The following is a 24,846-nucleotide window of genomic DNA, read 5'->3' as shown; positions in this document are numbered from 1 at the left end:
ACATCCCCCAACTAAAATTAACTTGAGAAACACGCAGGCCCTGAAACACAGGGGGATCGAGCTCCTGGGAGTGAAAGGAGAGCGAAACAAAAGTTCTGAGGGTTCTAATCTATTTTTTTTTAAATACTAGTGCGGTTGCGTGTTAGCATTTAAATTCATGATCTTTGCCAATTATGGGAGACATGTAAAAATTATACTTTATATAAGTACAGTATCGTGGATTTGCTGGTTCACCGCTTATTTTAGTGGGTGCAGCAATACTAACAAGCTCGCTATATATATATAGTTGCCTATTCATGCGTATCTCTTGAACCTTTGAAAAGAATTTTTATAAGTGAAATCTCGAATTGACGTCAGAACAGATAGGTCTAGTCATTTTTAGCTTTCGTATTGAACTTGGTATATAGTAGTCACGCAGGTAGTGCAAGACCAACGGGACACAAAAGATAGTTTTTTAGTGCTTCATATATGGAATATATCAGATTTTATTTCTAACAAAGATATAGCCGGAATTATGAACATCAAAATTATTGTAACCCACATTGAGCGGACGAAATGATCACATGTAATGGAATTATTATAATGCTTGGATTACATCAACAGATCTAAACTTTGTCTCTGTGTGTGCTTGTGTGCTGAGCACTTATTCAGCACTCGTACGTTAAGTAGTTGGATTTCGTTGCTTTCTACCGTAGACGTGTGGTATGGCATTGTCCCAGCAATTGTTGAGGCTGTTCCTCGTGGTTATAATACCCGTCGTGGTCGTGGGGCAGGGTAAGTTTATATGAATTCAAAAAGAAGAGAAGCAAGCAAATAATAGTATTACGAAACATGTACTCTCTTAAATTTTCCGATTGAATATAATATACAATCAAAATGCAAAATGATTGATTTCAACCCAAGTTTTGCCGATTGTATAGTTTTCGACTGAATTCAGTCGAATGATTTTATTTTCGATATTTTTAATCAGCCAAAAGAAGTGATTCTCAATCTTTAGTAGCGATCATATAGTCAGGGACAATTTTTTGAGAGACAAATATTATTCTTATTCTTTCCAATTGAAAAAAGAAGATTAAAATATTCACTCTAAAAGCGTTTCAATCATATGATACTCAACGCATGCTCTTTGGCCAAATAGGAGTAATAGGCCTACTTCATGGTGAAATCAGTCTACAAAAAAGAAAATAAGGGGCAATCCAAAAATGCATTTCGATTTATTTTTCAATCTTTTAAATATTGATTCCTATATCTACCATTAAGATATTGAAATATTTCAATTAAACAGCATGTATATGCGCTTAATTTAGGAATCTGTGATTTAAGGTCGTACTACATGCACCCCCTGATAAATTCTGTGACTAATTTTGCATTTTGCATAACTATACACTGGTAACAAAAGGTATGTAGGGGGCAAGGAATCCAATTACTTCACTGAAATTTCAGTGATTCAAGGCAAGTGGTTCATTATAGGCCTATATGTTAATAAATGAGGTACAGATTTCTATAGCGGTACCTCTTTTCTTATCATAAATAACGTACCACTTGTCTTGAGTCACTGAAATTCCAGTGTAGTAACTGCATTTCTTGCCCTATAATATACATAACCTTTGTTACCAGTGTGTGATTAGTTTTTGAGAAAAATGCAAAAATAGTCACACATTTATCAAGGGGTGTAAAGTACCACCTTAAGAGAGTATAGGCCTAAGCTTTTGAATTAATACATGAAGAAAATAGGGTCGGATGCACGTAGACTCGATTTGATATAGTAAATATTAGACTACATGTAGACATGTCCAAATATCTCACCAATCAAGTTTGGAAATCCACACTTGTTTGAGTGGTAATGAATTTAAGACATTCAATTGAAAGAAAATGATTTTTGCAAACACAAAACGTTTTGACATCATTCGCAAAAGGTTAGAAAAGGTTGCCAAAAACGTTTAAATGTCGGGTTATATAAAGGGTATATAAAGGGTAAAACGTTTTCATAACATTCAAAAACATTTTATGATAACTTACTACAAATATTCTAACATAATGTTATTTAAGTGTTGACAAAATATTTGACAAAAATGTTTGCAAAAAATATTTTACAATAACATTTTTAAAACATTTTACAAATATTTTTGGAGTGTGTTTTCATACAAAACATTTTAAAACGTTTTCATGACCTTTATATAACCTGACATGTAATGTTATTAAAACGTTTTTACCAAAAACCAAAAAACAAAAACCGAAAATATAACCTGTATAAAAACGTTTAAAAAACGTTTTGTGTTTGCTGGGATGATATTTGGGGTATTGGTTTTTGGTTAAAAAGTTTTTATAACATTAAATGTCGGGTTATACGAGGTATAAAGGTCATGAAAACGTTCAAATGTTTTGTATGAAAACACACTTCAACAATATTTTTAAATGAAATGTAATTGATATGAAATTTTAGTCAAAATTCAGTAAGGATTTATCATGGCCTAAACCAGGTAACCAAGAACTACGTGTTGACTTTTGTTAATCCCATGCAGTTCAGCGTTTTATAATCGAATACATTTTTCTTGGAATAGTTAGTCCATTAATTATGGCAACTTGTAGATCATCAAATTATGGTACCTTATTATGGCCAGCAAATTGTTCGCTAATTTTTGATAAACTTAGTTTTTTAAACTTAAACTTATTTTTTCAAACATAAAAATATTTGGTGTACAACTTACTGATCGCGGTTTATGTTTGAAAAACTAAACATATATCTGATATAAACTATAGTTTTTTAGTTTGAAAGTTTGAAAAAGCAAGTTGGTCAAATTACCGAACACTTGGCTTGCTATGGACAGGTACTACACTCATAGAAATTGTTCGTTGGCATTACAAGTCGTTGCGTCAACTTTCCGAGTAATGCCAACGCGTACAATTTTGAGTAACACTGACTCGATATCATATTATGTTGGTCGCACTCATTTGCACTTACTTTATTGAGTTGTTACAACTCAGAAAATGAAACTAGGTTAGCATAATTTTCTAGAGGTGTGCTATAGTATACAAAATTTTGCACTGATTACAAAAATAAATATTTGAATACTGCTAATTGTGCAGAAAATGATCCAATTACGTGAATTACTAGTAAGTAACAAAGTACCAAATTGGAATAACTCAAAACAATAAGTACCAGTAACTTAATATGAACGAGTTACATCAACTTACATGTTGAGTTACAATAACTAATTGGTTCTTTGAACCTTGTTTATTTTTCTAAGTTCCCTGAACTTGAATTCAGAAGTTGGCATTACTTAAAAAATTGACGCAACGACTTACATCAACTTTTTAAGTAATGCCAACAAAGTTGATTAGTTGACGGAACTTTTGGGCTTTTTCAGCATTTTTTAAGTTCGGATAACTAAAATGAATTTTGTTTTGGCAACTTTTACACTATTTTTGAGTTGTCCAAACTTACTCCTTTTGAATTGCGCCAACAAGGCGAAAAAGTCATTTCTATGAGTGTAGGTAGACGCCAATGTTCAGCAATTTAGTTAACAGTAAGTAAAGTATAAGAAAAACTATAAGTTTATCTGAGATAAACTAAATTTTCAGTTTGAAAAACTAAGTTTATGTTTGAAAAATAGGTTTATCGAATTACTGAACACTTTAATAGCTTGCTAGCTTCCTGACAGTTGTTACTAATAATTATCAACAGATTTTGGCAAAGAATACCAAAATCAAAATCTGACCGAATCGTATATTATTATTGCTCACTGCAAAAACAGCAGAGCAACACTTAATAAATAGTGTTTAAACTATCATTTAAACACTTATTTGTGTTAAAAATATAAACATCTTATATTTCTAAACGTGTTTTGGTGTTTAGAAATATAAGATGTTTATGTTTTTCACTGTACAAACAAGTGTTTATGAAGTGTTAAAGTGTTTATTAAGTGTTGCTCTGCTGTTTTTGCAGGAAAATATACAATCGGAACACATGGACGACAAAAATAAAGGTAGATTTTGATCGTCGTTCATTTTCACCCCTAAAAGATGATCGTGTTATTTCACAGGCAACCACTGTTCGCTGGTCTTAAAGTTCGCTAGCAAAAGGTTCGCCTGTCCGTAAAATAAGAACGTGTACGTCGCTATTCAGATAGGGTTTAATAAGAGGGTTTAACAGGCTTAAGGTTAGGATCAGGGATATGTTTTAGGGTTAGGGTTAAGGTACTAATGGACTTAATGGTAACGACCTTTTATTTTTCGGACTATCGAACCTTAGGACTAGGAACCACTTCACCACAACACCATTCTCTTACACACAAATTTATCAGCCATGTACACGTACATGTAAGTAAAGCGTAGGACTGACAACAAAGCTAGCTATTTAAGGTGCGGCATTTGGTATGTTTTTGTTTGTCAGCGAAAAGGTCTGCAGTGGTAGGATTTTCTATGTGGTAATTGTAGGCCCCATGTCACATGGGGAGAAATGTGAGATCACACAAAATCGGCCAGATTGAAAAAGTTGTGGAAACATTGTGAAAAATTGCTATAAATTGCCTAAAATTATACTATTTGTAACCGATCACTGAAAATCTTGCTAAATTGTGACTGATCACTACGGTACAAATCGTGCTAAATTTGGATAAATCACAGGAAATTGCGGTAAATTTTACAAAGATTGTTTCAATTTTTGATCAATCTGTTGCGATGGGCAGAAATCACCACAAAAGCTGTCAAGAAACCTGGCGGTGCACACCGACATCGCCTGGCTAATAATTGTATGCAGTGTTCATCATGTTCATGGAAGGAAATATTTTCAGCTGAGCTCTCATTGGATTAGTCGTCTTGTTTCGTGAATTTGGGGGAGGTCAAAACATGTGATAATCAATTTAAAAAAAATCATTATTCACATCAGTAGTCATTATTTACCTAACCTCATATTAAAACATGACAAGTTTGATGTGAATAATGACAATGGTTATTGATTATCACATGTTTTGATCCCCCAAAAAAGCATGAAACAAAAAGGATATTCTAATGAGAGCTGAACATATTGTCTTCAATGGATACTGAATACAAGGCAATAGGATTTTACTGCAACTTTCAAATCTTGGGTTACCTTCACTTAAATGTACGCTGCGACAACAATATTGGGACCATTGCAACAAATGAGGTGTCATAATGCGCAGAAATAAATTCTGCTTCAAATGCATATCCCACATTTTGCATACGATCAACCTTTTTGGAATAATGGTCATTCATTAAAAGGGGTAATTACATATAATTTATATGTTTATATGTTTATGTATAGAATGGCTCAGGATGAATGGATCATTTTTTCAAAATATCCCAATTTTATTTAAGACAAATAGCCAAATTTTTACCACATTGTATTCAAAATGTTGTAAATTTGCCACCAGTTTTCGGAAATCTGGTACATAATCTGTCAGGACAATCGGCTATTTCATGATTTACTTAAAAAAATAGGAAGATGCATCACTTTACACACACAAAAAAAATTAACAAAAACAGTCTATACCCTTAGAAAAAACGGTTCTAAGTAGAACCTAAAATGGTTCTTGAGTTGTCCTGTATGTGGAACCTTAAATGGTTCTACAAAGAAGAGAAAGAATCATTTTAGACATGAAAATGGTTCTGGAAAGGCCAGAAAGAACCATTTTTGGTTCTTTAAATTAAATTTTCAAGAACCCCTTTCTCTTGAGGGTTCTACATACAGGACAGCTAACCTCTTTTCTAAGAGTATAACGGTACTAACATGTCTATTTTCAGTGAAATAGTAATTAAATTTTAATAACCGTAAAGTTTACGCTCTTCGTGCGAATCAGTTCCACTTCAACACCATTTCAACTTCAATTTGGCAGAAACAATTCATGAATTCACGCGCATTTGCACTATAAACTTATTGTGTCGCCAAAAGGTACTGGATTCACTATACTTCAAAAAGTTCCACCCCATGTCAAAAAGAACATCTACGCAACTGATTATTTCCTTACAAAATCCGCGAATTTTAATAAACAGGCTATTATTAGCCTATTAAATTCTATGTATACCGACCTTTATTTCATGCATGATCATTATAATATTATTGATAGTGCTAAAGTGTAAATAAAAAACGAGCATGCAGCTGCAGTAAAAATACATCGACACGAAATTTCGCGTAACTCGCGTCCACTCAAAATTTCGGACCCTCCTTGTTTTCCTAATGTTCTCCAATATAAAACCATTCCCACTCGGGGTTCAAATAAAGAAAAAATCGGACCCCTCCCCCTCAAAACCCTCACGAAATTTCATATTCCTTCCTCGAAACCCCTACCCCTGGTATAAATATTGACCACGGTCCCTTACAAATAGTAAAAATGCTTTCTTGTGAAAATACCAGCCCGGCACTGTAAAATAAAATAGGCCTACAACAATAATATGCAACAATAATATGCATCATGGAGTTGGAAACATGTCCCATCCCCTGCTTTAAGGGGGCATGACCTAGCGATGTTTTTACTTAAATATTGAGACAAGTAAAGCTGACACACAAGAGGAATGTCATTCATGGGTTCTATAAAGGAGATCTCATGGCTTGATAAGAGCTTGTGTTTTGGTTTTGATATGTTATTTGCCTTTATAGGGATCGGATAGCAACATTTGCACAGTATTTTTTGTGGGACATGAGAACACATCAGACACATTTTATGGCAAATGATTAAAAAGTGATATTTTTGACATTTTAATCGTCTTTATAAATCTAATGATACTCACTTTAAAAGTGAGTATGCAGCTGGGAAAGGTCGCGTCATTTGAAAGTTTTGACATTTGGTATTAAAGATATACACCCCTCCCCAAAAAAAAAAAAGACCTTAGTTTTAGTCATTTTTGTGTCATAGTGCATGGTCGAATTCTCATTTTCATTAAGATTAAAATAAATCACAACAAAAATCTTAACACAAACTGAGACTAAAATACCTGAGCTTGTTAAACATCACGTTTTATTTGATTTGAAGCACGTTGTGTGGTGGCAGATCAATAGTTGTGACAGGAATCGACGCTTTTTGTACCCATTGAACTCAATTTCCAGTTGTTTTAATTGGAGCACGTACAGTTACACATCAATAAGTGGGAAATTAGTTAATAAAATAGAATCAAGGACAATTGCTTAATTTAATATCATTGACCAGGCATACATCGTTTTTTATTTACGGTATATGTTATTGGTATTGTTTAGTATTTATTTACAGAAAAAGGAAGGCCTACATTAGTTAAAGATGGGTGATCCACTGCATCACCCCCCCCCCCCATTTTTTCCTATCAAAATAACAGATTTTGACATCAAAAGAAAGCTCATGTTTTTCTTATAATCCCAGTGAAATTTTAGGCCTAAAATTTAGATGTTAGATGTTATGAATGAAAAAGTGACAGCCTCATCCCCAATTGTGGTATACCACATAGGGGGGGGGGCGTTCTATGACTGCTGCGAAACATATTTTACTTCTAACATCCAAACGGCTTGTGCAATTTACCTCAAAACTTGGGAACTGGGTTAGGGTTAAGGTTAGTGTTAGGATTAGGGTTAGGTTATGATTAGGGTTATGATTAGGGTTAGGGTTAGGGTTAGGGTTATGATTAGGGTTAGGGTTATGATTAGGGTTAGGGTTAGGATTAGCTTACACGAAATAATTACATGAAGGATCGAGATAAAGATGGGTGATCCACTGCATCATCCCCCCCCCATTTTTTCCTATCAAATACAGATTTTGACATCAAAAGAAAGCTCATGTTTTTCTTATAATCCCAGTGAAATTTTAGGCCTAAAATTGAGATGTTAGATGTTATGAATGAAAAAGTGACAGCCTCATCCCCAATTGTGGTATACAACATAGGGGGGGGGGGGGCGTTCTATGACTGCTGCGAAACATATTTTAGCCTACTTCTAAAATCCAAACGGCTTGTGCAATTTACCTCAAAATTGGGAACTGGATTATTTTGGTACAGGCTCAGTACAAAACACAATACGAAAAAATCTCATCACCTACCTTTATTACAAGTAATTATATGTGACTTCTCCAAAGTTCAGTTGAGAAAAATTCAATTGACGTATTTTCTGATGAAAGTGAATGCAGTTTATACATAAACACAATGTTAGTAGGCCTATATTTCATGAAAAAAAAATCAAAACTGCAATGTATTTCCTCAAGTTCTTTGCAACAATTGTATACAGTAAAAAGTTATGCAACGTCACAATACAATAATATCAGGAAAATGTCTATCATAAAAGTGTAATTTTAAATCGTTCCTCTGGGCTATAGCATGTTGAGTGAAAAATAATTTTGTTTTGCAGTTTGTCGAGAAAGTGATGCTGTAAATGCTCAACTTAAATTACGCACAAACTGAGGTTTTCATTGCCTCCCTCCACACAATAATCCGCAATAAAAAATTAGTAATTCACGTTAATGGCTAATTAAATTACGAAGTCTTAAGTCTATGATTAGTCACTCATGCAAGTTGATATTTTGTACAAATTGAATATTTTAAGTCATGAAAATATTGTTAAATGATGCAAATTGATGTGAAATGTTATTAATATTCTTTTGGAATTACAAACACACAATTTCAGCAGCATTTCTTGAATTAAAGAAAAAATATCTTGCATGACTAATTCTAAATTAGTCCAATTAGACCACTTTTTTGACTAATTAGTACTTTACAGTGTAAAGTACACTGATCAATATGCCTTTTGTTTGAAGCAAATCAGACATACGGTTTCCATAATACATCAATTTATATTTTCTTTGTATCCTATTGTTTTTGTCATTAATCAATATATATAGTTAATGAGCTAAAAGGACTTAAAAGGCTCATTAATATGTAATTTTTAAACAATATTTTGCTAAAAATCAATGCATAAATGTTCAGGGGACTTTTGTTTTGCATACTTTTTCCCTGAAACTTGGTCAAAGTGTTTCTAATAAAAATTATGTTCTAATGTATTATAGTGAAGCCGCCCTCTAATTTGCATATTTGCATAAATAATGAGCTAATTTGCATAAATGCAAATTAATTATGCAAATATGCAAATTATGGGGCGGCTTCACTATATAATCCATATTAGGAACACTTTGACCACATTTTAAGGCAAAAGTATACGAAATAAAAGTACCCTGAACATTTATGCAAGGAATTGGCAAAAATTATATGTCAATGAGCTACTCCAGTCATTAACTTTATTGTTTATTGATAAAAACAATAAGGTACAAAGAAAATATAAATTGATATAATTTTGAAAACCGTATCTGATTTGCTTCAAACAAAAGGCATATTGATAAGTGTGCTTTGCTCTACTCAATTAAATCTGTTAAAAACATGCTTACAGCACTTCCATAATGCCACCACCTTAAGGGGGTGGGGGTAATTACTTTTTGTAGATGTTTATAATTCCTTTCATATCACTAATAAACGGCAACGGATTATATTAGGGTAACATGGGCCGATCGCCATGCACTATGAATTTTGGCGGGCAAATAGGGGCAAATAGCGAGTCGGAACATTTTACCCTCCCCCCCTTTTTTTTTTTTCTTTCAAAAACCTGGATCCGTTACCCGGAATGTAATGCCTCCAGATCCAAGGGGTCGACAAATGTAAATGTAAATAGTCCGAAAATGACCAACCCCATTATTTCCACACATTCCATCCTCCCCAGCTCATAATTACGTTTAGACATTGTTGGCAGAATTGTCACATACCACACTGTAAAATTAGCATATTTTACAGTATTTCCCTGAGAAAATATTATTAAGAAAAGTATCGTGGAGTGTGTGTACTTCAGGAAATCAACACCATGCAGTATCTATGACAACGATGTGGTATTGTACTCTTATAAACAAGTCCGACACGAGACTAACCTACTAATAATTGGCTAAATAGCTATAGTATATACATTGACCGTATAATACAACAATAGGGGAAGAAGGATAGGCTGACAAAATTTTGGCGGTGTTATCGTTTCTTTATTATAGTCATTGTTGAACGAACACGATGAATTGTGGATTTGGGTGTCTAAAAGATAGCAATTAGTGACCCGGAAAGATGGCTTTGCCGCATGGTACTTGGTAGTATTATAAGTGAATAGAAATTGTGCATTTATGCAAGAAAACAATTCGTAAAAATAATAAATTTTGGAATTCTTTTAGAATACCATACCACTGCAGGTTTTCAATGCTGGCCTTTTGCAAAACGGTCGTTATATCCTACAATTTTCCTGAGCTGAGGACAGCAACATAAGTTCCGCGACCGTTACTATCTACGTAACACCGTCAGAAAATATCATATTTGAAATTAAACCAATAAATAATTGTTTGTCTCAGATTATTTATTTTTTTCCTTTTTTCAATGTAAAAAAATACAAAACTGTAGGCTACTGAAAGATTACCAGCAGAAACCAATAAAGAATTTCTTAGAATATTAATTTTAGGCATAGGCCTATACCGTAAAACCTCGTCTACAAGCATATATTATAGTGTTTTTTATGAAAGCTAAATTAAATCGAAACAAGCGTAAATATGCCAATACAATAGATTGGTCTTAAAAATATTTGTTTGTATATGCTTGGATCCCTTATTTATTTTGCTCAAACTCCATGGCGCCTGGATTAATTTAGCTTTCATCAGAAGCACTCTATATGCTTGTAGACGAGGTTTTACGGTAGGTCTTCTGGGAGAAATCGACAAAATTATACAATGCACTATAGTATTTTATATCCGAGGCAAGTTAATCCATTGTTTCTTATTATGTGTTCCACGGAGCTATCATATTCGTGGAGGCGCAATAGATTATGTAACGTATTGTAACTTTGTGCCGATTTGATTTTCCGCCAAGCTATTCATCGAGAGGTACCTTTTGTTCAGGACAAACGAGATCCACCATTAAATCGGTAACTAACCTGACAGCGTATTAACGCTTATACCAGGCAGGCTACTGCCAATAAGTGATCAAAAGAATGTCATGTGAAAGCGCCCATTTGAGTGAGATGTACACTCTCATGAATATTGATTGGCAGCATTTTCCAATATGTCAGCGCTCAAATCGGACCCAATAGAACAATATACCCTTCAGTGCGTTGATGTGTTCTACTTGCTTTGCTTTCAAATTTGAACATATTGCGTAAACCGTGTAAACTGTTCAGACTTCAGGAGAAGTTCCTCGTGGCTGAGATTCCAGGACTGCAAGTAAACCCTGGCGGCGAAACGCTAACAAGCTTCAAGGCGGTTGGTCAGGGCAGGAAAGTCAACTTTCCTGGTCAGGGTATAGTGTTTAAGGGACACCATGTGACACTACTATATTCCAGGATCGGGCGAACAATCGCAAGATAAACATGATAAAGGATGCGACAGGTGCAGATGGGTCGGGGCGGGCACTGGGGAATACCCTATGGATAAAACCAATTGGGCGACGAGCTTTTTTATTATATGGTCGATGTAAAGAGACCAAGAATTCGCTGAGGACACCCTCTGAATAACTTGGTTGTCAAGGTAAAGTTGCATGTCCCTTGTCTTGGAAGCATTGGCAGAGAGATGGTTGTTAATGAACCAGCCGTGGACGGTGTTGATATCAGCCTGGAAGTCAGACAGGTCAGAAGAATGAGAATGAGGCTAATAGAGAGTAGTATCATCAGCATATAGGACCAGAGAGCTATTGGAAGAAAGGCTGAAGCAAAGATCATTGATATAGACAAGAAAAGGTAGAGGCCCAAGGACAGACCCTTGGGGATACACCAGAAATAACGGGGACAGGTACAGCGTATTTATAACGTTTTGTATGAAAACACATACAAAAATATACAAAAATATTTGTAAAATGTTTTAAAAATGTTACTGTAAAATATTTTTGCAAACATTTGTTGCCAAATATTTTGTCAACACTTATATAACATTATGTTAGAATATTTGCAGTAAGTTACCATAAAATGAATGTTATGAAAACGACATTTAAACGTTTTCTGGCAACCTTTTGCGAATGATGTCGAAAATGTTTTGTGTTTGCTGGGAAGGACATGGCAAACGATATCTTGTTTTACTTGACTTTTAAATTTGCTAATATAGGGTCTAGCTCAACGTTTGATTGAATTTCAATATATAAATTGCCTAATGTATTTATACGTTTTGTCTTTTATATTTCAGTATACTTTTTACCTGATTTCGATGCTACAAATGCAATCCGTGAGAGTAATTTGACTGCATGTATACATGTTTCGGTTACAGTATCCAGAACAGGGTCGGGAACGGGGAGTGTTCGTAAGTATAATAGCAATGACAGATCTATCCCAAAATTATAATCTTGTAGGTTTGGTATCAACCCTGGAACTATGGACACTTTGGGGCCTCATTTCAGCTGAATTGATGGTCTAAATGAACTGTCTATACAGTCCATGGTCTAAAGTATGAAAAAGTATACATATCTAGAATTTTTTTAGTCTGTCAAAATAAAGGTGTTACACGCGAATCGATACTCAATAATACTTAATAATGTGATTTGAAATGTGCACAATTAATTTTTTCTCTATCGATTTGCGTGTAATACCGTTATATTGACAAACTAAAAAATATTGTCACGTGTTCCTATGTAATAGCATGGTAATATTCGTATTGCGCGGACTTGGATGTCGACTTTTTCCCATGATACATCACGATTTCCCCATGATACATCACGATTACATCGCAAACCGCTGGCGGCGCCCTTATTGCGAATAGCGAGAATTGATTTGTACACAAAGCGTTCGCGAACAAGAGAGCTAGCGCCGTGCTTTCATTGATTAGCACGAAAAACTAGCATCGTGCTTTCATTTATTAGAACACAAAAGTGCAACTTTTTATTTCGTATCTTCATTAGGTTTTGGATCACCGTTTCTTTAAGGGGTACTACACCCCTCGATAAATTTGTGTCTATTTTTGCCTTTTTCTCAAATATTAATTACACAGTGGTAACAAAAGTTACGTATATTATAGGGGCACTGGCACTGGAATTTCAGTGACTCAAGACAAGCGGTTTGTTATATGATAAGAAATAAGGTACCGGTAGGATGTACCTCATTTCCTATCATATATACTGAACCGCTTATCTTGAGTCACTGAAATTTCAATGTAGTAATTGGATTCCTTGCCCCAATAATATACATAACTTTTGTTACCAGTGTGTTATTATTTTTGAGAAAAATGCAAAAATAGTCACAAATTTACCACAGGGTGTAGTACCCCTTATAAAGGGCTGGGGTATGAACGTTTGGACAGTATTTATTGTGGGACATTAGAGCACATCAGACATATCGAATTGCATTCTGAATACGAAGAATGTCCTTCTGATATCAAATAATTTTGATTTTTTGAAATTCGCAATGTAATACACATTTTATGGCAAATGATTAAAATTTGATATTTTTGATATTTAACAGTACTCGAAGTAAACTTTATAAATCTGATGATTTATACTTAAAGTGTATGTAGCTGGGATGAAAAGCCGACGATCAATTGAAAATTTTGACCTTTCGTATTGAAGATATGGATTTTTTTCCCAAAACACCAAAGAAAATAAGGTCTTTTGGGGAAAAAAAATCCATATCTTCAATATGAAAGGTCAAAATTTTCAATTGATTGTCGGCTTTTCCTCCTAGCTACATACACTTTAAGAATATGTCATTAGATTTATAAAATTTACTTCGAGGACTGTTATATATCAAAAATGTGAAAAATATCAAATTTTAATAATTTGTCATAAAATTTGTATTATATCGTGAATTTCAAAAATGAAAATTATTTGATATCAGAAGGACATTCTTCGTATCCAGAATGCGATTTGATATGTCTGATGTGCTCTCATGTCCCACAAAAAATACTGTCGAAACGCTCAAAATGCTCATTCCAGATCCCTTAATTCTCAACAAATTTCAACAAATAAGGCAGACCTACATAGTACAGGCGTCGGCTGCATGTTTTAATTTTGACACATTTGTCTTTATTTAGGATATACAGGGGTCAACACAACTGCTACCTAAATTCTTTTGCTTACTGTATGTCCTTGTTAATAGCAAGCAGAACTTGGTTTTATTGAATGCCCATTTATTATGTCAATTCTTGCTTTCCCCTTTATCACGTCAATGCTTGTTTTTTACGAGGGGCGGTTAACATCTTGGCACCAGTTATCACTAATATCGTGAATCTCTCTCTGGAAAGTGGGACATTTCCAAATCATTTTAAAAAGACCTTGTTTCCCCTCTGCTCAAGAAACCTTCCTTGAAAGTTGATAATTTGAAAATTTTTCGACCTGTTTCAAATCTACGTTTGTCGAAAAGATCATTGCAAATCGCCTTGCAGAACATTTATCTTCAAATACTTTATATGAACAACATCAGTCTGCTTACAGAAAATTCCATGGTACAGAAACAGCTCTTCTGAAAGTTCACATTCACGACATAACGACATTTTGCGCGAACTTGATGGTAAACGTGGCGTCTTTCTGATACTTTTGGACCCCTCGGTTGCCTTTGACACCATTGATCATGACATTCTGTTCAAACGTCTTGAGTCAGTTGGTGTTGAATGTCTAGCTTTGAGATGGTTTCAGTCTTATCTTTGTAGCAGATCTCAGGCAGCCAACATAAACGGGACTGTTTCTACGCATGTGCCACTTCACTATGGAGTTCCTCAAGGATACGTGCTTGGACCTATAATACTCCTCACCATATATTCCCCCCTATCGCAAACATTGCTCGGAAACGCGGTTTGTTTCTTCATGCTTATGCTGACGATACACAACTGTATATACCCTTTGATTTATATGATCCAAATGATGAAATGTCAGCTCGCAAACAAGCAGAGGCTTGTATATTAGAAATAAAGTCATGGATGTCAATGAATAAACTCAAACTAAACGATGAAAAAACAGAATTTCTAAATATTATGAATTTTTACACCAATCAAGTTTCAAATTAGAATATCTCCACAACTATCAACCCTAAACCAGCAAAAGTGAAAGCTGAAGGCAAAAGCAATTTAAATATACACATTTCAACTCATTGTACAGGGTGACCTTAATAAAATAAATAAAAAATGGGTCACTTAATGCATTGCTTATTACTAACTTGCAGTTATAAACTGAAAGTAAACAACATTGATTTGGTTAGAGGTTAGGGGGAGCCTACTGACTTTGGAAGAAAAAAAATCACAGCTGTTTGGTAATCTCAGAAGACAGGGTGTCCCAAAATATGTTCAAATTTTTTTACAATTCAACATATTTTGAACTGAAGCATTTTACCCCTAACCCATACAAAAAAAAAGTAAGTCCATATTTAGATTCCTCATTAAATTTCCTCTCAGAAAATGTAAACTTTGACTATGATAGGATAAGTAATTAAAAATTTACAGCAACTTTTAGATTTTGAAGACATCCGCCGCATTGCTTACTACAGTGTTTAATATGAAAACGGGTAGTTTTGTACATAAAAGTTTGCATTTTAGAGACTAAACCAATCATAAAGAGTTCAAAATGATTAAAAACAATTAGCAGAATTAATAATCTTTCAAAAGAGCTTTTAACCATGTATGTAGCCCATATGGATGCAAAGATATGATCAGTTGATTCAACGCGCACACACAAAATCTTTATTTCCCATAGACTTTGCACATACCGCCACCGTCTCATCCGCCACCGCCTCATCAACCACCTCGGTCATTCTGAACTCAAACAACTCTAACTCCACTATTTTAGCTGATAAACAATTCTCCTTTGACGGTCTGTTAGGGCACTCATTTAGCTACAAAATGACACCAAACACACTTCAATACCTTTTGTTGGCAGAGATATAACAATTTGAACGAGTCTCAATTAGGAAAAGCGTAACAAAACCACCATTTTTGGGTGGCGAGTTCAAAACGCGTGGCCATATGCCAGTCTGTATACTTCCACATTAGAAATGTAAATAGTATTAGAAAATCTTAACAGATGAAACGGCTGCAACCATTATTCATGCACTTATTACATTACGCCTTGACAATGGAAATTCTCTTCTAACTGGCATCACTGATCGCTTACTTCGCAAACTTCAACTTGCACAAAATGCTGCTGCTCGTATTCTTACAAAGACACGAAAATTTGATCACATAACTCCTGTATTAAAAGATTTTCACTGGCTACCTATTCGTGAGAGAATTGACTTTAAAATACTCATTTGAACTTGGAAAGCTTTGAATGGCACTACACCAGAGTATTTAATGAATCTTCTTCTTCCATATACTCCGAGTCGCACACTTATGTCTTCTGATAAACAATTACTTGTCGTTCCACGGGCTTCATCTACATTTGGAGATCGAGCCTTTTCTGTTGTTGCATCCACACTTTGGAGAACTTGTTACCTCTGAATATAAGAAACTGTGATTGTGATTATTACACAGCCGTGACGTTATGTCTTTTTTCTTACAAGTTCTTCTTTACACAGCCGTGTACACAGATTTGGGGTCAAAGGTCACTAAGGGGTCACTTCCGGTATAAAACGAAATATCTTCAAAAATTTTTATTAGCTAAGAAAAACATAAGACAGTAACGGTATTTTCTCACAAGAATTGTGGTTATCAAGTGTATATGTGGTATTTTTTTTATTTTGGGTCAAAGGTCATTAAGGGGTCACTTCCGGTATAAAACGAAATACCTTTAAAATGCATCTTCTGCCACAAATTACGTAGGACAGTGACGCCACTTGCACACATGCATTGTTATTACCCAGTGTCTATGTGGTGTACACAGATTTGGGGTCAAAGCTCATTAAGGGATCACTTCCGGCATAAAACGAAATATCTTCAAAAATATTTATTAGCTAAGAAAAACATAGGACAGTAACGGTATGTTCACACAAGAATTGTGGTTACCCAGTGTATATGTGGTATTTTTTTTATTTTGGGTCAAAGGTTATTAAGGGGTCACTTCCGGTATAAAACGTAAAACCTTTAAAATGCATCTTCCACAAATTACGCAGGACAGCGACGCCACTTGCACACATGCATTGTTGTTACCCAGTGTCTACTGGGTGTACACATATTTGGGTCAAAGGTCATTAAGGGGTCACTTCCGGTATAAATCGAAATATCTTCAAAAAATTTTATTAGCTAAGAAAAACATAGCACAGAGACGGTACATTCACACATGAATTGATGTTACTCAGTGTATACGTGGTATTTTTTATTTGGGGTAAAAGGTCATTAAGGGGTCCCTTCCGGTCTGAGACAAAAACCTTCAAAATGCCCATTCTGCCACAAATAACATGGCAAAGTGATGCCACGTGCTCACATACATTGACATTAGCCAATGTTTATGGGGTTTTCATATTTTGGGGTCAAAGGTCATTAAGGGGTCACAACACGGCTGTGTTCGTGGTCTTAGACCACAGCTAAGTCTAGTTATTATTATTATTATAAGTATTTTACTTTGTCGCAGGGTAATGAATTTACAGGTACAAGGGGCAGTCAGTATGTAATGAGAGTTGGTAACCCCATGAATTATTTTCATGACATTTCTCTGTGATCACATAAACACTGTTCCTTTGTATTTCAAACAACACATGTATAAATTATATATATCACACACTTGGTTACGAAACAGCATTACCATAAAATCAATGGTCTACAGTCACTGGCTGACAATTAGTCGTCTGTGTTAAGGGAAATAGGATGTTGAAATAAGGTATTGTTGTATTTTTGTATTTTGTTGTATTTTTTAGATGAATAATAACGTCCAATTCAACATTTTTTAGATGAATAATAACGTCCAATTCAACATTTTTATGCAGGGCTACGTGTAAGTCCAAGCCAGCCTGGTGACAGCGATTACAATGAGTATTTGAGTGTGCACACAAACCCAGCAACTGCAGAAGATTATGCTACGGATGATGTCCGTGTGGATTTTACTGGAAGTTCTACTAGTGAAACAGCAAATATATGCATTTGGAATGATAGCGAATATGAACCCGAAGATGAAACATTTTGGGTCAGGTTAGAGCTCATTGATGGATCATCCGGAAGTGTGAGAAATGGAGAAAACAAACAAGTGATTACCGTTCTAGACAATGACTGTAAGTACTCCCATGTCTGTAATAATAATAATAATAATAACAATAATAATAACAATAATAATAATAATAATAATAATAATAATAATAATAATAATAATAATAATGATAATAATAATAATAATAATAATAATAACACTAATAATAATAATAATAATAATAATAATAATAATAATAATAATAATAATAATAATAAAGACCGATTTAATATAGCGACTAATGCAAATGCCTCTAGGCGCTTTACACAACCAGAAAACATAATAAAATATCTTAAACTACAAACAAAGAAACTTTTAGGGACTAACCAACATATTTTTTTCAATAATAAGCAAAATTTTATACAAGTACAATATAAACAAAATGAAAAACATAATCCCCGCCGCTCCCCATTTGCCAAATGTATGAAGCGACGAAGAGAATGAGTTTAGTACATCATAATTCATAATATCAATAAGCATATAAGCAATTATAATTGTAAATATACACAGAGTTTAAAATATAGAATTGCACTTCAACTTCAAAACAGCATATCGAGCACACCATCGCATGAAAACAATCAAAAAGCTGTGACAGGCACAGACGAAACATGGTAAAAAAAACCTGGAGAGGAGAGTTTGCCATCATTCTCAGAAACATTGGCGTAGATCCGGGAGGGGGGGGTAAATAAAAGTGCAAATTTTTGCGCTCTTCGCGCGCATTTCTTCCACCTTCCACGGTACAATTACCGAATAGGGTGCAATTTGCTATACTTGAGTCCAGTCCTCGTTTACGGAGTTTAGGTTAGGGTTTAGGGTTGGGGTAGGGCAGTCTTGTAATAAGACTAGTAGAGTTGCACCCTATTCGACAATAGCCAATTTTTCGCACGGTTCGCGCGCAATTGAACCACAACCTTATTGTGTCGCCAAAAGGTGCTGGATTCACTATACAAATAAATTTTCCAACCCCATCCCCCCAATGTCAAAAAGAAATCTACGCCACTGCTCAGCAATATTTCAAAAGTGTTCATATATCACTTCAAACATGTCAAAGTATGTCCAGAGAAGACATCATTACATCTTCTCTGGTATATCATATTATTCGTCTAGGCCCAAGGATCACAAATATGTATTTTTCTTTCTCAATAAAACCTTTGGTTCAAAGGTCATATGTCGCAACAGGTCAAGGGTCAATTTCCAGTTTGTTTAGGGTCAAAATTAAAGTTGCTCCGATATTCATGAAAGTTGTCGCAAATTGTTTGTCTACCAAAAGGAATTCAGAAGCATAATATGATTGAAGAGGTCTGTTAATTAATCAGCTATTTAGGGTTAATTTGTCAAGACCAAGTGAACACGGTTGTTTGTTGGGATCATTTATTAGTTTTTCAAACGAAACATCATGTACAACCAAATTATAGGCTTAAACAGCTAAATGTGATATCATGCTAATGTACTATACAGATGCTTTTGAGTCATTCTCAACTTTAATTTCCCCTCTTTTACAAAATTATTCACTTTTATAGCATTTTTTAAAGCTTTTTCGGATATAAAATATAAATTGGTGGCGCTATTTAATTACTGGAAATTTAATACAAATAATTCGTTTTATTGTTTGATAAAATATGTTTATAAAATGTCCTTGTTGCTTGTTTATCCTATTCCAGCTGTTTAATGGCAGTATTAATCACCTACCCCTTGCAAATCAAGAAATATGATTTAGGATAAATAGCGCCATCTATAGTTTGCATTTAGTTAATAATGAAGCCAATTCTATATACATCAAACAACCGTGTGCAAAAGTTACGTTTTCCTGCTGACAGTTTCGCCAGAAACCTTCTGGCTTTCTCAAAGCATTGATGATGTTATTGATCCATCTGTTTGACCGGATGTTTTGATTTTCCCGGAAGTGGTATTCCTGTCTCCAGCGGTGGTCTTGAGCAGAGGATCAAAGAAAGAATGTGCCCTCGTCAACATATGCTAACATTTGGCTCAAGAATAAAGTGATTTTAGATGAAGATGAAATTTTTGTGTCACGTGACGTGGTATCACTGTTCACCAACATCCCGGTCAACCAAACGCTGGGTCCCGACATAATCCTCGTTGAGTGGTATATAGCGAGTTCATTCATGTTTTTCTGCCGAAAGCAGTATGTATTGGAATTGGAACCTAAAACACGACTATTGGGCGGAATAATAGCCGGATTGCCATGACAAATCATTCTGTCAAGTACTCTAATATTAATAGCGCTCAGGTTTGGGCTACGTTTTCCCATGTTGCCACGAAGTTCTTACGGTACAAAATGCTGAATGTGTCTGCATGTCGGGCTAATGAATTATGCATTAGAAAAAAAATGGCAGGGACGGTCATAAATTCTTTATACGGGGTTGTTGTAAAATGTTTGCCTTGAAGAGTGATTATAAAAAATGTTTGACTTGATTCTGGACTTTGAAAAGAATATAAAGCTTTGCATGTGTAAAGTTTTTATTATTTTAAAGAAGTTAATCTGAAATAAGGTATCTGTGAAGGATTTTAGGGATATTTAGAGGGCCTGCCCCCCCCGTCTTACAAAAATGTCGATTTTTTTGGTGAACGGCACCTAAATACTTCAGCCTGAGACGAATATTTAGGGGAGACCGGGGCAAAGCGGAACACCCCCATTAACTTTTGTATATGCGGCCCTCAATCGCCAAGCTCATGTAATAAGAACATCACACTCATGCAGTTAACCCTCTATCTTTTTAGCCAAATATACCACAGAGTCGTGCGATATGTCAAACTTTGCCTCTGGTCATAAGGAACAAAAAAGTCAGTGGTCGCATATCTGTAGGATCATTGGTTGATGAAATATAGTCACTTTTATCTACTTTGTGCATTTAACCCTCTATCTTGTTAACCAAATAAACTACAGAGTCGTGCGATATGTCAAACTTTTCCTCTGGTCATAAGGAACAAAAAAGTCAGTGGTCGCATATCTGTAGGATCAATGGTTTATGAGATATAGTCACTTTTTCTACTTTGTGCATTTAACCTCTATCTTTTAACCAAATATACCAGAGTCGTGCGATATGTCAAACTTTTCCTCTGGTCATAAGGAACAAAAAAGTCAGTGGTCGCATTTCTGTAGGATCATTGGTTAATGAGATATGGTCACTTTTTGCTACTTTGTGCATTTAACCCTCTACCCAGCAAACACATAACGTTTTCCTAACATTTGCAAACATTTTCAAAAGGTCGCACAAAGGCTATTGGGAAATATTTCCAACAAAACGTTTGTTAAGTGCTTACAAAATATGGTAAAAAAATGTTTGCAAATATTTGGATGCAATATTTTAGAAAAACATTTTGGTATTAATTTACAAACATTTAAAAAATTGATTAAAAAACGTTTCCTTTACAACTTTATAAGTAACATTTTAAAAACATCAATACAGAAAGGTATGATAACAAATCTTGCAATATTCTATATGTACGTTTTGTTCACATTTTTAAAACATTGGTTAAAATATTTTACAACATTTCATCTTAACATTTTGGATGTAACATATGTAAAAGGTCAATCCAAATATACTAAAACGTTGTTTTTAAATGTTAGAAACTCATATTTACGAATATTTTAAAAACATGATATGAAAACGTTTAGTTTGTGTTTTTGCTACAAAACGTTTCAACAACATTTTATAAATTGCAGCAAAACATCTATTAAAATGGCTTTCTCTACAATATTTAGATAAAAAGTTTTTAAACATTTTCAAAACATTCAAATAAAATGTTTGATAACGTTTCGCCCAATATTTTACAAGTACCTTTTATCTCCATTTTGTGCACATTATTTCCAAACCTTCTCCAATCTACTTCTGTAACATTTCATAGGTAACGTTTCAAATGGTCTATGTAAAATATTGCTGAAATATTTAACACCTACGTTTCATCAACATTTAAACATACCAGTATAATGTTCTTGAAATATTGTGTTGATGTTACGCCACACGGTTTTAAAAAGACATGTGTCAGTTTGAAAATGAACATTAAAGACAATGATTTTAAAATAACTTATTGACAACATTTTGCAGTAATATTTAGAAATTATTGATACAAAATGTTTCTTATTCTTAATGTTGATAACTATCTTAAGAACATATCTCAACCAGTTGTGTAATGTTTGTCTATAACATTTTAATAGTAACACTGTTTAAATGTCAATCTGCAATATATTGACACGTTTTTATGTAACGCTTTATACGTAAATGTTTTAAACATTTAAATGACGGTGACTAAAATGTTCTGAAAACATTTTCTATATGTCCTGCCACTAGATTTTATACATAACTTGCGTCAACTTTAAAGGAATATAAAGAAAATGATGTGGAATTAATTTGTTCAAAACATTTTGCTATAACATTTGTACAACGTTTGTTCAAATGTTTTAAAACGTGTACTTTAATGTTTTACATGCACATTTTAGCGTCATTTTATACGCATTATTTACAAACATTTATGTTTTCCTATAATATTCATTGAAGGAACATTTTAGAATGTCGACATAGAACGTAATTCATTTGTCATGCTACAATATTTTACACTCACGAGCTGCTCACACTTAATAATGAAAAACATAATTGTCTTTAAAAATGTTCGGTTAATGTTCAGCCAAATAATTTAATGAAATCATTTAATCTACTTTAAAGAAACATTCAACAAAATTATGTTGAAATAATTTTTCAGAACATTTTGCTATAACATTTGTACAACGTTTTTTAAAATGTTTTAAAACGTTTCTTTTAATATTTTACATGCACATTCTAGAGTCATTTTATACGCATTATTTACAAACATTTATGTTTTCCTATAATATTCTCTAAAGGAACATTTTAGAATGTCGACATAGAACGTATTTCATTTGTCATTCTACAATATTTTACACTCACGAGCTGCTCACACTTAATAATGAAAAACATAATCATCGTTAAAAATGTTCGGTTAATGTTTAGCCAAATAATATAATGAAATCATTTCATCTGCTTTAAGATAACATTCAACAAAATTATGTTGAAATAATTTTTCAGAACATTTTGCTATAACATGTGTACAACGTTTTTTCCAATGTTTTAAAACGTTTCCTTTAATAATATTTTACATGCATATTGTATCGTCATTTTATACGCATTATTTACAAACATTGATGTTTTCCTATAATATTCTTTGAGGGAACATTATAGAATGTCGACATAGAACGTTCTTGAAATATTGTGTTAATGTTACGCCACATGGTTTTAAAAGGCATGTGTCAGTTTCAAAATGAACATTAAAGACAATGATTTTAAAATAACTTATTGCCAACATTTTTCAGTAATATTTAGAAATTATTGATACAAAATGTTTCTTATTCCTAATGTTTATAACTATTTTAAGAACATATCTCAACCAGTTGTGTAATGTTTGTCTATAACATTTTAATAGTAACACTGTTTAAATGTCAATCTGCAATATATTGACACATTTTTATGTAACGCTTTATACGTAAATGTTTTAAACATTTAAATGACGGTGACTAATATGTTCTGAAAACATTTTCTATATGTCCTGCCACTAGATTTTATACATAACTTGCGTCAACTGTAAAGGAACATTAAAGAAAATGATGTGGAATTAATTTGTTCAAAACATTTTGCTATAACATTTGTACAACGTTTTTTTCAAATGTTTTAAAACGTTTCTTTTAATATTTTACACGCACATTCTAGCGTCATTTTATACGCATTATATACAAACATTTATGTTTTCCTATAATATTCTTTGACGGAACATTTTAGAATGTCGACATAGAACGTATTTCATTTGTCATTCTACAATAGTTTACACTCACGAGCTGCTCACACTTAATAATAAAAAACATAATTGTCTTTAAAAATGTTCGGTTAATGTTTAGCCAAATAATTTATTGAAATCATTTCATCTACTTTAAGAAAACATTGAACAAAATTATGTGGAATAATTTTTCAGAACATTTTGCTATAACATTTGTACAACGTTTTTTCAAATGTTTAAAACGTTTCCTTTAATAATATTTTACATGCACATTCTAGCGTCATTTTATACGCATTATATACAAACAGTTATGTTTTCCTATAATATTCTTTGAAGGAACATTTTAGAATGTCGACATAGAACGTATTTCATTTGTCATTCTAAAATATTTTACACTCACGAGCTGCTCACACTTAATAATGAAAAACATAATTGTCTTTATAAATGTTCGGTTAATGTTTAGCCAAATAATTTAATGAAATCATTTCATCTACTTTAAAGAAACATTCAACAACATTATGTTGAAATACTTTTTCAGAACATTTTTGCTATAACATTTGTACACCGTTTTTTAGAATGTTTTAAAACGTTTCTTTTAATATTTTACATGCACATTCTAGCGTCATTTTATATGCATTATTTACAAACATGTATGTTTTCCTATAATATTCTTTGAAGGAACATTTTAGAATGTCGACATAGAACGTATTTCATTTGTCATTCTAAAATATTTTACACTCACGAGCTGCTCACACTTAATAATGAAAAACATAATTGTCTTTAAAAATGTTCGGTTATTGTTTAGCCAAATAATTTAATGAAATCATTTCATCTACTTTAAAGAAACATTCAACAACATAATGTTGAAATACTTTTTCAGAACATTTTGCTATAACATTTGTATAACGTTTTTTAGAATGTTTTAAAACGTTTCTTTTAATATTTTACATGCACAATCTAGCGTCATTTTATATGCAT

At 33.5% G+C, this 24,846-nt stretch overlaps 1 protein-coding gene across 1 annotated transcript in view; it reads left to right on the top strand.

Moving 5' to 3' along the window:
- The first annotated feature begins 382 nt into the window (after positions 1–382).
- Positions 383–24,846, top strand: part of LOC140154917 (extracellular matrix protein 3-like) — a 51,539-nt gene continuing 27,075 nt past the window's right edge. Inside the window, exons 1-3 of the mRNA XM_072177580.1 lie at positions 383–774; positions 12,159–12,272; positions 17,810–18,091. Coding sequence (XP_072033681.1) covers positions 705–774; positions 12,159–12,272; positions 17,810–18,091 — 466 coding nt within the window. The 5' untranslated portion in view covers positions 383–704. The remainder of the gene's footprint in view (positions 775–12,158; positions 12,273–17,809; positions 18,092–24,846) is intronic.

The sequence above is a fragment of the Amphiura filiformis genome, chromosome 6 (genome assembly GCF_039555335.1).
Source record: "Amphiura filiformis chromosome 6, Afil_fr2py, whole genome shotgun sequence".
Taxonomy (NCBI): Eukaryota; Metazoa; Echinodermata; class Ophiuroidea; order Amphilepidida; family Amphiuridae; genus Amphiura; species Amphiura filiformis.
The sequence above is the reverse complement of the archived record's forward strand: the minus strand, read 5'-3'. Positions and strand labels throughout refer to the sequence as shown.